This window comes from Galdieria sulphuraria (assembly GCF_000341285.1).
Source record: "Galdieria sulphuraria unplaced genomic scaffold scaf_21, whole genome shotgun sequence".
Classification (NCBI taxonomy): Eukaryota; Rhodophyta; class Bangiophyceae; order Galdieriales; family Galdieriaceae; genus Galdieria; species Galdieria sulphuraria.
In genome coordinates this window covers 46,201-60,935 of record NW_005178454.1, presented here as the reverse complement: position 1 = coordinate 60,935, position 14,735 = coordinate 46,201, and the positions used below count along the sequence as shown (strand labels likewise).

The window sequence follows — 14,735 nt, the reverse complement described above, 5'->3', positions numbered from 1 at the left end:
AAAAATAGGCTATCAAGACATTCATTTTTGCAAAGATAATACTCAAAAGAGAACATATACGTCTTAGTCTTCATGATATTCAAAAGGAGCCGGAGGCTGAGGTTCTTCTGACATTGGCTCTTGAGTGGGATTGCTTTCTGCCATATCGTCTTCTTGAACCACTGGGTAACCATACAGTTGATAACTAACAAATTCAACTTCAGAATGAGAGTCTTTAGGCTGCACAAGAAGGAAACCTGGATGTGCTATTGTAGTCAAACCTTTGAATGGCGAATTTGTTGGAATCCTAACGTAAGGAATTTGCTGAGGCAAAACTCGAGAGGGATTTTCCATTCTGTAACTAGTAGGTTCTTGGTATTGTTCCACTTTCAATTTACTCGAATCTTTTGCTTGCTCCTTACTTCTTTTCGTTTCCTCAGAGTCCAATTCCATGGGTGCTGTTGTTCCTGCATTTACTTTGGATTCCGTAGAAGTGGTTTTCTTCGTACGATCTCTGCGTCTTTGATGTGTAGAAACACTTAAAACTGCGCTTACGACAGGTTCTTCTTCCTTCTTTTGCTCTTGACCAGTTGCTTTCACATAGTCAAACATGGATGGCTTGGCTTCGCATAGAAATTCCATCTTGGGTAGTTTCAAGTCCTTGGTCAACGCTATAAGTGCTGCAGGACGAAAGCTTAAACTCAAAAAATGAGCAGCAGGATACCAGTGCCAGAATTGGCAGAACATGGTCATTCCCAGAATAGCTCTGCTTCTAAGATAACCTGACTGAGAAATAAACTCTATCGTGCAGTTTTTTCCTCCTGCATTTATTATGCCTGTTGCAAGTACCGCTCCAAATTTTGAAAGAATTTCTTCATGTTTATCGGAGATTGTGCGATCAAATAATCTTCTTATATCTGCAACTTTTGAATTCATCCCTTCTGACTGTTGCATCAAAACCATACTGAGTGCAATCAAGGCTGCCTGGCGAACAAAATCCACTGTATCTATAGAAAGATGCTCAAGAATTTCTATCGCATTGTGTGAACCAGTGCAAGCACATGCAATTCCAATGGCCATTGCAGCTCCTTTTAAAATGTGTTGAGTATAACAAGCATAGATGAAAATTCAATACTTACCATAACGCACGTGAGCGTGATAACTCTCCGATAATAATTTGACAATTTTCGGTACTTGTAGAGGTTGACGAATCAGGACAAACCCTAAAGATATAACTGCAGCTCGACGAACATCTTCATTTACATCTGAAACAGCTACATGAAGAAGTCTTCTGGTTGCTTTGTTCTCTCCTGTTCCACAATAAGCCAATCCAATAGTAAACATTGCACTATATCGCAATATCGGATCCTTTTCGTCACATAACTGGTCAATGAGAGTATCTGCATCCTCTTCACGACCATACATGATCAATGAGATGCACACTGCAAGTGCTCGCGTTATCTTTTCATGTTGTGTGTCATGTGCATATGCTAACATTTCTTCAATAGCACGAGAAGAACCACTACCGGCAAGTATCAAACCTATAGCAAAAGCAGCTGCTTGTCCAGCTACAGCAGAATCAGAATAAAGAACACCTTTAAGCTCTTCATATAATTCGTCATTCTCATCTCCGGTAGCCATTCCCATACATGCCAATCCGATACCAAGACAAGCACCATGTTGAATAACTTCATTGTTACCTGCTGAACGCAAAGCAGATAACAAATAACTACGACTACTAAGCCCCTTAGCCGTAACTGGGATATACTGTTGCGAACTGGGTTCTGTCAACTCGAAGCTACTTGCTGAAGCAACAATCAAGCCAAGAGCATATAATGCACCTCCTTCAGCATAGGCACTTGTTGAACCGCCTTCATTAGAAAGATAAGGAGATAAAAGTGTCAGAGCCGATGACGCCTGACGTGTATGAATAAGACCCAAACAAGCAGTTGCTGAGAACTTGGCCCAATTGGTCGCGCGTGAAAGCCATTCAATATTTTCACGAAGGAATGCATCATTCTTCGTTCCTGCGTTCATAAAACCATTTGCCAATACCAATCCAGTGTGATTAACTGAACTTCTTGCGTCCAAAGATTGCTTCACCTTTTTTAAGACATTGTTCTCCGAATGATTTTTGGTGTACAGAAATTCCAAATATAAAGCTGACGGAACAGTGCCATTCAAAATAGAACGTATCGTTTGAAATAGCGAGTTATCACCAACCTTCTCGTCAGAAAACTGTAAAGAAAACTCCTCGTATAACTTTCTTGAAAAATGGGGAGAGTCACTGTCGAACAAGTCAAGAGCTATCTGAAGACACGAAAGGTGACACTGCTCATTCTCTTCCTTTAATAATCTGACTAAAATCTCTGCTACCCTTTTTGCATCTTCTAAAAAGCCAAGACATTTACAGATGGAAACATAATCTGGAGTCGGCTGTTTTTCATAAAGCTCTACAAGAGCATATAACACTTCTGTGCGGTAAGCCTTCGAGGCAACAAGTCCTTGAGAGCACCGAAAGCAATAATCAAGGATAAGAGGCACTCTTAGGGGATCCGTCTCCGTTGCTACTGCATCTTTTAACTTATCTAGCCTCCTACACTCAATTGCAATTCCCACGGCCTCAAAAGTTTCATTCTTCTTCAAGCAGTCGTCGAACACATCCTCCACAACCCGTTCTAATACAGGAAAGTTGGCTTCTTTCACAGTGGAAGAGGAAGCTTGGTTGCTTTCTACACTTGAATGAGTGAAGGATGGCAAGTGCTCCTTTTCTCTAGGGCCACTTCCCGACTTCAACTCCACGTACAAATCGATACAACGAGAACGAAGAGTTTGAGAAAACTCTGTTTCTTCCGTAACATCAAACTTGTCTCCAGCCATGAGCGCATACTCCAGTGCTTGATCGATATCTCCCAAATAAAACAGCACCTTTGCAGCAACGAGAGCCGCCAGTTCTGGTTCTGGGAACGAGGGTGATTCACTCAAAGCTTGTATTTTGGGAACATACGAAGAAATTTCTGGCCAAGAGTAATCGACAACTGAGTTTAAAACACGCAAGGCATGAACTTGCAATAAAGGCTCTGACTCACTCAACTCGTTGAGTGCTGAACTCGCAGAATTGACTACTAACACACTCATTGCTTTGGGCTAAACCAAAATTTCCAAAATTACAAATCTTTTCCGGCTCACTGTTGTTTATCAATCGTGCTTGAACAACTGTTTTTAGCTAGCTCAGTGTAAGTAACAAACTAACCATTGCCATCTGCTAAAGTAACATTAAAATTTGTGATGTTTTCATTCATAGAAAAAAAAAGATCGAGGAATTTGTTTTATTGAAATTGGTCCGAGCTGGTTGGAAGTTACTCTAGATCAGTTTTTACTAAACGTTTTAGTACCGTACCCATGTTTGACAGATTGAGGAAAAGAAAAGACAACTTAAGAGAAGAAAAAAGGACCATTTCTCGTGTGCAAAGGGAAACCGAAAGAGAAAGACAAAGACTTGAACGAGAGGAAAAGAAAATAAAGGAAGATATCGTTAAACTTTTCAAAAAGGTAACTATAGTTTGTAGTCTCAGTGTGAGGGTGTGTTCTAAGTTGTTTGAAGGGTCAAAAAGATGCTGTCAAAACTTTGTCCAAGTCACTTATGAATAATCGTCAACAGCAAGAGAGACTCTACAAACAGCGGTCCCAGTTGAGTGAAGTAAGCACTTCCATGGTTGTTGCAAAACAAACTGGGAAAATGGCGCAAAGTTTTGGTCAAGTTTCAAGTGTTTTATCCAAATATAACGACTCAGCAAGAGTTGGTGACTTTATGAAAACTATGAATGAATACGAAAAGCAAAATTATACCCTTTCTGCCAAACAAGAATATATGAGTGATGCTATCGACTCTGCGTTAGATGTAGACGTACAAGAAGAGAGCGAAGAAGTACTGAACGCTGTTCTTGATGAACTCAACCTTAACTATGCTTCTCGAATGGAAGCTGTACCCAAAGTGGTGCCAAAAGAGAGACAAAACGCTATGCTCTCAGAAAGGAAAGCTGTGGAAGAAGGAGATAATAATATAGAAGATAGGTTAGCTTCTTTGAGAACTCCTTGAAATGTACAGCCTTTTCAACTTTAAATTTTCAATTATTATTGAATTCTTATCGAAATTATATAAAAATGATATAGCTCAAAGTTACTGGCAGGTTAGAGCTCAATTTCGACTTGTTGAAAAGTTTATTTGTATCACATGAGGAGAAACAAGTAGTGTCACATATGTTATGTTTAAACAAAGCATTGTCTAGAAACTTTTCAAAGAACGATGTATAATTCCCAGACATTCATTTAGCTGCTGCTCTGTGATAATCAAAGGCGGTGCAAATCTTATATGCTCTTCGTGAGTAGGCTTTGCCAGAAGTCCATTTTCCATGAATCTCAGACATAACTCATGCGCAGTTTTTCCGCCTTTCGAATGAACTGTTATGGCATTCAACAAGCCTTTTCCTCTCACATCCGCTATACAAGCCATTCCTAATGATTGCAATGACTCTCTAAATAAACTTCCCATTTTGTAAGCATTTTCTACAAGTCCTTCATCCTTGATGACTGATAGTGCTGCAATAGCTACCTTGGCCGCAACAGGATTTCCACCATAAGTGGAACCATGCTCTCCAGGGTGGATGCATAACATTATTTCATCGCTAGCAAGAACTGCCGAGACAGGGTAAACCCCACCTGACAGTGCCTTTCCAAGAATGAGAATGTCTGGTTTCACATTTTCATAGTCACAGCACAAAAGTTTTCCCGTTCTTCCAATCCCAGTTTGAACCTCATCCGCGATAAGAAGAACATTCTTCTGTTTGCAAATGGAAGACGCAGCACGAAGATAGCCGTCATTTGGCACTATCACACCTGCCTCTCCTTGAATAGGTTCAACCATAAAAGCACAAACGTTTGGGTCTTCAGTGGCCTTTTCGAGGGCTGCTATATCGTTGTATGGAATCACTTCGAAGCCAGGCATGTAAGGGCCAAAATGATTTTTACAACTAGAGTCTGTTGAAGTTGAGACTGCTGCAAGTGTTCTTCCCCAGAAATTACCACTTGCAAAAATAACCTTTGAAACATCAGCAACTGATAGCTTATTCTGTTTACAGCCTATTTCTAATTACCTTTGCTCTTTGGTCTTGTATTCCTTTTACCTCATAAGCCCACTTTCGAGCCAATTTAATTGCCGTCTCTCCACCTTCCACGCCTGTATTCATTGGCAGTACTCTATCATAATGAAACATTCGGCAAATAAACTCTTCAAACTCTCCAAGTGCATCGTTGTAAAACGCTCTTGAGGTGAGAGCTAAACGCGATACTTGCTCCTTCAATGCTTCTACTATACGTGGGTGACAATGACCCTGATTCACAGCAGAATAGGCACTCAGAAAATCATAAAATCTCTTTCCCTCTACGTCCCAGACGTGAACGCCTTGTCCCTTTGAAAGCACAACTGGGAGTGGCTCATAGTTCAAAGCGCCATGCTTCTTTTCACGCTGAATGAAAGCTGTAGTTTTTGACTCTGCATAAGAAGCCACTTCTGTAACGCCTCTTTTCTGTGCACTTGTGGATAAGAGTCTCAAACCAGAAGCTAAAAACTTCTTTCCCAATGCCATTGTCAGAGATAGTTGACCAATTGTCTTCCTCTAGACACCAAGCTTTGAACAAATCTTTATTATAACATCTCAATATTTGCTTTCTGACTATGCTTTTTTTACATATGGAGTCCAGTCTTTTTATACTTTGAACTCTTCTGAAATTATCCATTCAGTATATCTCAACATTATTACTTGTTTTTGTCTACAAGATCCAACCAATAGTACATTTTGCGCTTCGTTGTGTTCCTCTTGAATGGAGGAGAGTGAAGAGATTCACGCTTTAAACCGTATCAAAAGGAAGATACGTGAAATAAAGGACTGGCCAAAGACAGGTGAGATCAGTAGTTTCAACATAGCTTACTTTGTTGAAAGCAGTTTGAAGGAGTTACTTTTCGAGACGTTTGTCCACTATTTGAGGACCCAAAAGCTTTCCACGACGCTATTGATCTTTTGCGTGACAGATATTCTTCGTATCAGTTTGACGTTGTTGCAGGTAAATCGCATATTTTGCTCTAAATATTTTTGGTGAAAAATAGACAAGGAGTGGAAGCAAGAGGTTTCGTTATAGGGGCAGCTTTAGCATATAGTTTAGGTAAAGGTTTTCTTCCTCTTCGAAAGGAAGGAAAACTGCCAGGACCAAACCTATCAAAAGCTTACCAACTCGAATATGGCTCCTCGACGCTGGAAGTGCAAAACTTTTGCCCAAGAAGGGGACTTCGTGTCGTTGTTGTCGATGATTTACTGGCTAAAGGAGGAACTTTAGAAGCTGCCTGTTTCCTGATTGGTAAGATTTAATTTTTTTTCAGAACATGAGTTGTTAACTTTTGAAGAATCTTGTGGAGGGACAGTGGTGGAGGCTTCGGTTTTAGTTGAACTATCAAGTCTGCGAGGCAAGGAAGTCTTAGAAGTGAGAGGTTGGAAAGTATTTTCACTTCTTAAATACGATGAAGCCTAGCAACTGTTATCGTTATGTTTTTGTATTTGTTAAACATATTTTGAATTTTTTCTGAAGACAGTATATCGTAGGCAAAGGGTATATTACAGGAAACTGCAAGTGAAGTATAAAAGGAGTAACATTGTAGTTAAGTTTCACTTGCTACTTACATGAATGAATGGAAAGCATCCAGCTTTATCAATAGTGGAGGGTTTCACACAAATTCTCAGTTGCTAAACACAAGACAGAAATTTCTAAAAAGAAATGGTGACAAAAAATCTCCAGGGTTCTAAAGAAATATCTGAATGCCTATCCATATCTGAGATGTAGTTCAAGCTAAACTGAGACTTTTGTATTATTTTTCATAATACATCTTAAAACATCGAACATTAGTCTTCGCTAGTTCACCATGATGTTAACTTGTTGCCTCTTCCACTTCAAAATTATCTTGAACATAATCAAAAATTGATGGGAATGGAGTTTGTAGGGAGTCCCTGTCTTTGGTGAATTTTCCCCAAAAATTCACGAGCACCGAATTAGAACTTGGACACGTGAACGTCCCTGGAAAATTTCTTTGGCTTATTTTGGCAACCGTGTGCGAAACTCTGTAGAATTCTAAACTGACTTGTCTGTTTTTACTCTCAAATAGGGTTGTTTCTTTATTTGCTTTGTATAGTGCTACTGAAGTATTCCCACCGAATGTATAAGACATTTAGTGAAACTGGTTCTTTCCTCTCTTGCAGAGTTGCCAGTATCTTTTGTTGTTTACTTGTATACTTTCTGGTGTTTGCGTGGGCAGATATTGAGTTGAGAATGCTGGACAAGAGTTCCGTGCTCTATATCAATAAGGAAAGAAAGCCAAGTTTCATTCGTAATAGGGACGGTAGTCAAGCACTTTCACTTCCTCTTCATCCACGTGTATCTACGAAAGTTGAAAATTTTATTTTTGACTCTCAAACTAGGTCGACAAAGTTTGACCTGAGAGATCTTTTTAGACAATTGAATACAAGTCCCACTTTAAAGAGTGCCGATATTGAGCTGGGTTCCAATGAAAGATATTTTGAAGAATATTTGCATGGAAGCTATACGGTAGCGTTTCTTATTTTGTTATATTGTAACGTAATTTATTTGATTGATACTAGTTTGGGGAGTATTATGTTGAGGTCGGTATAGGAGAGAATGCGACGGTGTATTTACAGTTAGATACTGGAAGCTCCAACTTGATAGTCAACACAAATAACTGTAGCGACTGCAATGACGCTCCTTCAATAACAGTCTCGTCGTTTTCGCAAGTATCTTGTTCTTCTAGTTCTTGTAGTAGTAATTTTTGTGCTCCATCTCCGTATACTCAGGCTTGTGGTTTCTATATTCAATATGGCAGTGGTTTAGCAGAAGGCGCTCTGTTAAAAGGTGACGTTGAAATTGCAAATATCACCGCTCAAGATATTGTTTTTGGTGGAATTCTAAAAGAGTCTAAAGGTACTTGAACTTTTTTTTGATAAAGTCTTTACTGCCTTTTTTACTCGAGTAGACTTCGAACCTACAAAAGTTAGCGGAATTTTGGGAATGGCGTATAACTCTTTGGCCTGTCAACCAACTTGTGTAAACACTTTATTTGATGAACTTTACGAACAAGAAATCATAAAGCATCGAATTTTCACTGTGCTGTTGAATCCTAGTAATGGTGTACTGGTACTTGGTGGTGCAGGAAACTTTGAAACCAATGAATCAAATGGAGTCCCCATTTTACAAGAAAAGTAAGTGACAAAACCTTTCTTTGAGCTTTATTATCTAATGTTGGTGAATCAGTGGTGAATACACGTACTATATAGTAGTAAGTAACCCAGTTTCCTCTCAAATCTTCCTCATAGTGATATTGTGCATTTAAAGGGTTTGAAGAGCATTAGTGTTGGTGCAGAAAAAGTTTGGAATTCATCTAGTGAAGAGAAAGCAATAGTTGATACTGGTACTACTCTTCTTTATGTAACAAGCGATATGTTTTCACAACTTGTTTCCTTTTTTGAATCTTACAGTTCGACAAACCGAGAATACTGGTCAAAACTAGTAAGTGATAGATATGCCTTTTTGTATTTAGCTTAGCATCTTCCTGGTAGAAATCGAATCCTTCAACGAATACTTACTTTCCCGAGAATTCTTCTTACATTTCTAGTCTTCCAAACATCAGCTTTTCTCTAAGCAATGATGTTACTTTAGAGGTTTCCTCTAGTCAATATATCTTGTGCAGTAACAAAGGATGTGCATTTGCAATCGGTGTAGGACCATCTTCGTTTCCCAATATAATTTTTGGCGATATGCTTTTGCAAAACTACTATGTAATATTTGATCAAGAGTCAAATGTGTTGGTATTTGGACCATCGGTTGCCGTCTCTTCCTTGAATTTGTCAAACATGCCAGGTGTGGGCGATATTAGCTTGTCAAGTGGCTCATCAGGTTCATCGACGATTCCTACATATGGCATAGTGCTCATAGTAGTCGCAGCAATAGCTGTCGCTGGTGTTGTTGGTATTGGAGTTGCACTTATAGTGAGAAGAAAAAGAAGACAACGTATTCTTGAATCCCCTCAATATGCAGCTGGCGTTTATGGAATGCGCATCTGACACTATGACACTTAAATATGTATTGAATATTCAATTTTTGTTGTTACAAATAAATCTTCTTGAGTGCAAAGACCATCCAACACGAAGAATTCTTATTTCGTCTTCTTTTGAAAGGATGTCAATGAACACAACGTTTGGAGACATTGTTATTATGAAAAGCAGTTTGTCATTTACTATAATAGTCTTTTGTAAAATAACTCATTATAATTCTTTATGCATCCCAAAAAGAGCATGAAAAGAAGGAAAAAGAAAATTCATTCCAAAAAATCAAATTTAGAAATGGCGGTAAACAACGAAAACTGGGATTGTATGCTTTTGCGAGTAAAAAGACTAAGCAAAGAGGCTGTGGTACCCCAGCGAGGTTCAAAACTCGCTGCAGGATATGACATTTGTTCATCAGAAGACTGTATTGTTCCAGCTCGAAGTCGATACTGTGTTAAAACTGACCTGGCAGTGGCGATACCTTCAGGTCACTACGGAAGAGTTGGTAAGCTATGAAGGACCATCCAGTTGTTCTATATTCGCTTCCTACAAAGCTCCTAGATCAGGATTAGCACTCAAGCACGGAATAGACGTTGGAGCAGGTGTTATAGATGAAGACTATCGTGGAAGTCTTGGAATCATTTTATTTAACCACTCTGATCAGGATTTTCACAGTAAGTTTGAGTTTGGACTGAAATTTTTCCGTGACTGTTGCTCTAGTATCAAAGGGAAACAGAATAGCTCAACTCATCTTGGAAAAAATATCGACACCTGAAGTTGTTGAAGTGAATAGTCTAGATAATACTGGTAGAGGTTCGAACGGGTTTGGCTCAACTGGTTGCTAAAGCTTGGAAATGCCGTAAACATTTATTTGCCCATTCCACAATAAAAGCAAATACTTGTTTCGATCGTCGTCTCCAATGGGTCCTAATAAGAAAAGTATTCAGAAAAAGACTAACAAGAAAGTAAAACCCAAAAAAGTTGCAAAAGGAGTTGCGAGGTTATCAACTCATAAAAACAACAAAGTGAAGGGAAAACGAGAAACCCCAAATGAACGTTCTGATAGAGCTGAACGTGCTAACAAAATTTTGAAAGTTACGGAATCGAAGAAGATATGGGAAAAGTTGAGGCTTCGAAAACTTGACCCGAAAGAACGACAAAACCAGATTGAGAAAATTCTTAATCTTTGGAAAGATAACTTGAAGAAAGCTTGTCTGCGTCCCGACACTTGTCGAGTTATTCAAAGTGTCGTTAAGTATGGGAGTGACCAACAGAAGTCATTTTTGGTCCGTGGCCTCGTTAAGGATGTTATAGAACTCTCAAAAGACCGTTATGGTCACTTTATTGTCCTTAAACTTTTTCGATACTGTTCTAATGAGCAGATTGGTGAGATTCTGGATTCTTTTCGTGGTCAACTAGTATCCCTATTGAAGAATAGATTTTCTTCGGATGTTGTTGATTTCTTTTTTCAAGCTGTGGCAAATGCTAAACAAAAGAAAATTTTAATGCGGGAACTGTATTGTGCGAACGAACGTCAGATTTTGACCAGTATGGGAGATTCATTGAAAGATGTTTTTTCTCTCAAGTCGTTTCTCGTTAAGATAGGCAGAGAATTTCATGAAACGATTTTCAGTTCAATTATAAGTTTATTGGATAGTTTTTCAAACAATGCTAAACTGATGCAATGTGCACTTGTGCATCACTTGGCAAAGGAATGTTTTGAAGAAGTGAACGGAAATACGCGGAAAGTACTTGCTTCTTCACTTATTTCACATGGCTCTGTGATGTTGCATACTCGTGAAGGTTCTCAAGTTGTCATAGAATGCATCAAACTGGCCGATGCTAAAGAAAAGAAGCAACTGTCGAAGAGTTTGAAAGCGGATATTGTAAAAGTTGGAGTAAACGAATGCGGACACAAAGTACTTTTGTCTCTAATTCATTTCACAGACGATACCGCAATGCTGGAAAGTGTGATATTTCGAGAGATTATTCGGAATGCGAAGAATCTGCTGACTGACAAATATGGCCGTTTACCTATTTTGCATTTACTTTGTCCATCCTCGCGACGATATTTTAATCCTTTAGCTTACTCATTTCTTAGTGATGACCTGAATGGAACTGAAGTGAAAAAAGACTTTGAAACAAGAAGACAGGAGCTTTTGAATCTGATTAGGTATCCTTTGGAAGATGCCTTGCAGAAGAATCTGCTATCGTTTGTTTGTAATAGTTTTGCATATGTGGTTGTATTGGAGTATGTATTATATATTTTTCGAAAGGGTGAGAATATTTCAAATTGGCTTGAAGCTATTGAGAATATCTATTGTTTGCAACTCGAAAACAAGATGCAAGAGAATAGTTCGACTGTGAAAAGTGATTCTTTGACTGTAGAAACAAGATTCCCTGCTCGTATTTTGCGCATTCTTTGTAAAACTCTAAATACTTCAGAGGTATATCAACACATATTGGAAAGAATTGGAAAGTACAAAGACATTGTACAAGATGTAGAAGAACGACGTCTAGCCTCAACTATTGATTCTTTCAACGAATTATCATGAATTGGTATATATTGAATATGTTGGCAAGTGTTGAGAATTCAGTTGCAGAGACCGAGATGATTTGAATGAGAAGAATGGCCCATCAGGAATCGCATAGGAATGGATGGTTAAAGAATTGTCAATAAAGATGACCGTCAACTTCTTTGGAAATAACTTGTTTCAACAGTTGTCACAGACTGTAGCAAATGGTTTTTATTTAGTTGGGTTATCGCTACAGAGGATAGGCTCATATATTGTCAACTTTGGAAACGACTGTATTTATGAGGAAACTTTGGTTCATTCCAGACCTCTCAACTTTGCTGCTTCTGTTTCAGGCCAAGTCATTTCCATACCCTGGTTACTAGTTGTTGTAGCCCTTTCAACTCTTTTCAATTGGGTTTCTCGAGTCGTTAGAGTCGTTTTCAAATTGCTATCAATTACTTTCAACGGAGAAAGCGCGGGTTTCCTCGGACTTTCTGCAACTCGAAAGATTCCTCCCAGGATAAATATTTCTGCTGGAGAAAAGATAGAAATGCCGAAATATTTGTTAGGAAAGAAAGGAATGGTGGTGGATACTGAACGAAAACTCATACACTGTTATGCTCCAGCGAGCGGTGCATTTCTTGGATCCGTTTCGATGATGGATGAAAAACAAGTCAACGATGCTGTGTTGAAGGCAAAAGAAGCTCAAGAAAAATGGAAAATGGTTTCTTTTAGTGAAAGAAGAAAAGTTTTACGGTGCCTAAAGAAATATATTGTGAAGTATCAAGATGATATCGTTTGGATGTCTTGTTTGGATACAGGGAAAACAAGAGTTGATGCAGTTCTTGGAGAAATCATAACTACACTTGAGAAGATTCGTTGGTTATGTGCAGAAGGTGAAGCAGTTTTATCTACAGAAAGGCGCTCTGTGGGTCCACTTACTTTACATAAAACTGCTCGAGTGGAATATCATCCCTTGGGAGTGATTGGAGCTATTGCACCTTGGAACTATCCCTTTCACAATATGTATAATCCGCTTCTTGCAGCTTTATTTTCTGGTAATGCTTTTGTAATTAAGCCTTCTGAATATAGTTGCTGGAGTTCTCTGTATTTTGCCAAAATTATCCGCAGTGTTTTGGACTTTTGTGGATATCCTTCGGATCTTGTTCAAATTTTATGTGGAGATAATAGCACAGGCGAAGCACTAACCCGTTGTCCGTTTGTTGGAAAAATATTTTTTACTGGTTCTACTAAAGTAGGAAGACTTGTGGCTAAGCAAGCAGCAGAACAGTTGAAACCTGTTGTTTTGGAGCTCGGAGGAAAGGATCCATTCATCATTCTACAAGATGCTGACCAGGAACAAGCAATCGAATTACTAATGAGAGGAGTATTTCAGAATTCAGGTCAAAACTGCGTCGGAGTTGAAAGAGTTTTTGTCCATCGTGACATTTTTGAACACTTTGAAAGCAGGATTGTGTCATTAGTCAGCAAATTGACAGTAGGAAACGATTTAGCTGACGAAAATGCTTGCGTGGATCTTGGTGCTATGACAATGGGTCCAATAGCTATTCAAAACATTCAGTCCCTTATTCAAGATGCGTTAGATCAAGGTGCACAGATCCTTCATGGAAGCTTATCGAAGCTGTCGGATAAAGATTCATACTTGATGAGTCCAATCGTTTTAACTCATGTTTCTAAAGATATGAGAATTATGCAAGAAGAAGTGTTTGGTCCAGTTATTGTTTTGATTTCCTTTGAGGATGACAGTGAGTTGGTCGAGTTGGTTAATCTTTGTCCCTTCGGTTTAGGCTCTTCGGTCTTTTCACGAGATTATAATCGTGCCAATCGAATCGCAGCCGAGTTACAATGTGGCATGTGTAATATTAATGACTTTGGTGTGAACTATCTTTGCCAGAGTTTGCCGTTTGGTGGTACTAAGGCTTCGGGTTCCGATCGCTTTTCGGGAGCTGAAGGTCTTCGAGGCTGTTGTTTAGTAAAAGCAGTTACTTGTGATCGTATTTCAGGAGTGCGAACCAGAATTCCGAAACCTTTGAGGTATCCCGTTAAGAAGAATGGATATCATTTTTCGAAATCCTTGGTCGAAGTTTTATATGAAGATAGTCAGCTTCAACGTATGCGAGCAGTATGGCAGTTGATAAGAACTGCTTTAAGTGGATAAGTAACCAAAGCCTAATAAGTAACAACATTCCTGAGAATATTTAGTCGACTTATTTCTATTATCCGTTTTCAAATCGACCGGTTTTTTATTCAACTTCATCCAAATAGTCTTTTACTTCCAAAGGAGACAATACCTTAAACTTCTGGTTGTCCGTTACTTGTCCAATTTCAATATTATGTTCCGTAATCTGTCCTTCAAATCCTTCCTTCAAAGTTAAGATTGCCGTATGTACGGCATCTTCGATCTCCATATCATCGCTATAGCGCTTTTCAAGAAATGTCTTTGCGTTAACCATATTCTTCCCTATCGCTGAAGCTTTCCACGCAAAAAAGGACCCACTAGGATCTACCTGATAAAGATGTGGTCCTTGTTCATCGTAACCTGCAATCAATAAGCTAACTCCGAAAGGTCTAACTCCTCCTGACTGTGTAAATTCTTGCATTACAAAAGCTGTTTCTCGAACAAGTTGAACAACAGGCATCGGTTCTTTATAGGTTTGGTAGTAAGTCTGCGCAAACTTTCGAGCCTTGCGCAACAAAACCCTTGAATCAGGGCCCATGCCAGAATAGACCATTCCTGTAGTGTCCGAAAGAAAAGCAATTTTTTCCAAAGTATGACTTTCCATAAGAATGGAAGGCATGCGTTTCTCAGTTGCGATCACAACTCCGTTTTTTGCTGAGTGAACGTGAATAGGGTTGAGCTTTACCCAAAGGCAAGATAATACATACCACGAATCCCCAGTGAAGTGGCACCTGCAGCAACTGCATTCAACGCATATTCTATTTGCACTAGCTTTCCACTAGGACTAAAAGTGGTGAGAGAAAATGAATAATCCGAGTCTCCCATAAAGTCTTTTTAATAATATGCTAAAATTACAGTTTGGACAAATTCTTTTGAATC

At 38.9% G+C, this 14,735-nt stretch overlaps 9 protein-coding genes across 9 annotated transcripts; 6 read left to right on the top strand and 3 right to left on the bottom strand.

The window, feature by feature from the left end:
- Positions 1-5: 5 nt before the first annotated feature.
- On the bottom strand, positions 6-3,155 carry Gasu_28000 (26S proteasome regulatory subunit N2). Its single transcript, XM_005706261.1, has 2 exons — positions 1,119-3,155; positions 6-1,067 (listed from the first exon to the last, which is right to left on the bottom strand). The coding sequence occupies exons 1-2, from the start codon at positions 3,115-3,117 to the stop codon at positions 64-66; spliced, it is 3,003 nt and encodes a 1,000-aa protein (XP_005706318.1). The 5' UTR covers positions 3,118-3,155; the 3' UTR covers positions 6-63.
- Positions 3,156-3,255: 100 nt separating this feature from the next.
- On the top strand, positions 3,256-4,157 carry Gasu_27990 (charged multivesicular body protein 2A). The gene is made up of 2 exons (XM_005706260.1): positions 3,256-3,531; positions 3,584-4,157. Exons 1-2 carry the CDS (start codon positions 3,382-3,384, stop codon positions 4,076-4,078), a joined length of 645 nt encoding a protein of 214 aa, XP_005706317.1. The 5' UTR covers positions 3,256-3,381; the 3' UTR covers positions 4,079-4,157.
- A 7-nt stretch (positions 4,158-4,164) lies between these two features.
- Positions 4,165-5,665, bottom strand: Gasu_27980 (ornithine aminotransferase). The gene is made up of 2 exons (XM_005706259.1): positions 5,133-5,665; positions 4,165-5,077 (listed from the first exon to the last, which is right to left on the bottom strand). Exons 1-2 carry the CDS (start codon positions 5,622-5,624, stop codon positions 4,265-4,267), a joined length of 1,305 nt encoding a protein of 434 aa, XP_005706316.1. The 5' UTR covers positions 5,625-5,665; the 3' UTR covers positions 4,165-4,264.
- A 140-nt stretch (positions 5,666-5,805) lies between these two features.
- Gasu_27970 (adenine phosphoribosyltransferase) lies at positions 5,806-7,240 on the top strand. Its single transcript, XM_005706258.1, has 4 exons — positions 5,806-5,938; positions 5,989-6,099; positions 6,148-6,390; positions 6,437-7,240. The coding sequence occupies exons 1-4, from the start codon at positions 5,860-5,862 to the stop codon at positions 6,559-6,561; spliced, it is 558 nt and encodes a 185-aa protein (XP_005706315.1). The 5' UTR covers positions 5,806-5,859; the 3' UTR covers positions 6,562-7,240.
- An 85-nt stretch (positions 7,241-7,325) lies between these two features.
- Positions 7,326-9,227, top strand: Gasu_27960 (aspartyl protease). The gene is made up of 6 exons (XM_005706257.1): positions 7,326-7,629; positions 7,683-8,019; positions 8,072-8,297; positions 8,350-8,374; positions 8,431-8,604; positions 8,655-9,227. Exons 1-6 carry the CDS (start codon positions 7,354-7,356, stop codon positions 9,156-9,158), a joined length of 1,542 nt encoding a protein of 513 aa, XP_005706314.1. The 5' UTR covers positions 7,326-7,353; the 3' UTR covers positions 9,159-9,227.
- Positions 9,228-9,395: 168 nt separating this feature from the next.
- Gasu_27950 (dUTP pyrophosphatase) lies at positions 9,396-10,045 on the top strand. Its single transcript, XM_005706256.1, has 3 exons — positions 9,396-9,645; positions 9,695-9,814; positions 9,861-10,045. Exons 1-3 carry the CDS (start codon positions 9,438-9,440, stop codon positions 9,983-9,985), a joined length of 453 nt encoding a protein of 150 aa, XP_005706313.1. The 5' UTR covers positions 9,396-9,437; the 3' UTR covers positions 9,986-10,045.
- A 10-nt stretch (positions 10,046-10,055) lies between these two features.
- Positions 10,056-11,720, top strand: Gasu_27940 (RNA-binding protein). The gene has a single exon (XM_005706255.1). It carries the CDS (start codon positions 10,061-10,063, stop codon positions 11,693-11,695), a length of 1,635 nt encoding a protein of 544 aa, XP_005706312.1. The 5' UTR covers positions 10,056-10,060; the 3' UTR covers positions 11,696-11,720.
- Positions 11,721-11,725: 5 nt separating this feature from the next.
- Positions 11,726-13,890, top strand: Gasu_27930 (aldehyde dehydrogenase). Its single transcript, XM_005706254.1, has one exon. The coding sequence runs from the start codon at positions 11,823-11,825 to the stop codon at positions 13,833-13,835; it is 2,013 nt and encodes a 670-aa protein (XP_005706311.1). The 5' UTR covers positions 11,726-11,822; the 3' UTR covers positions 13,836-13,890.
- Positions 13,891-13,894: 4 nt separating this feature from the next.
- Positions 13,895-14,735, bottom strand: Gasu_27920 (20S proteasome subunit alpha 2). The gene is made up of 2 exons (XM_005706253.1): positions 14,564-14,735; positions 13,895-14,510 (listed from the first exon to the last, which is right to left on the bottom strand). Exons 1-2 carry the CDS (start codon positions 14,679-14,681, stop codon positions 13,921-13,923), a joined length of 708 nt encoding a protein of 235 aa, XP_005706310.1. The 5' UTR covers positions 14,682-14,735; the 3' UTR covers positions 13,895-13,920.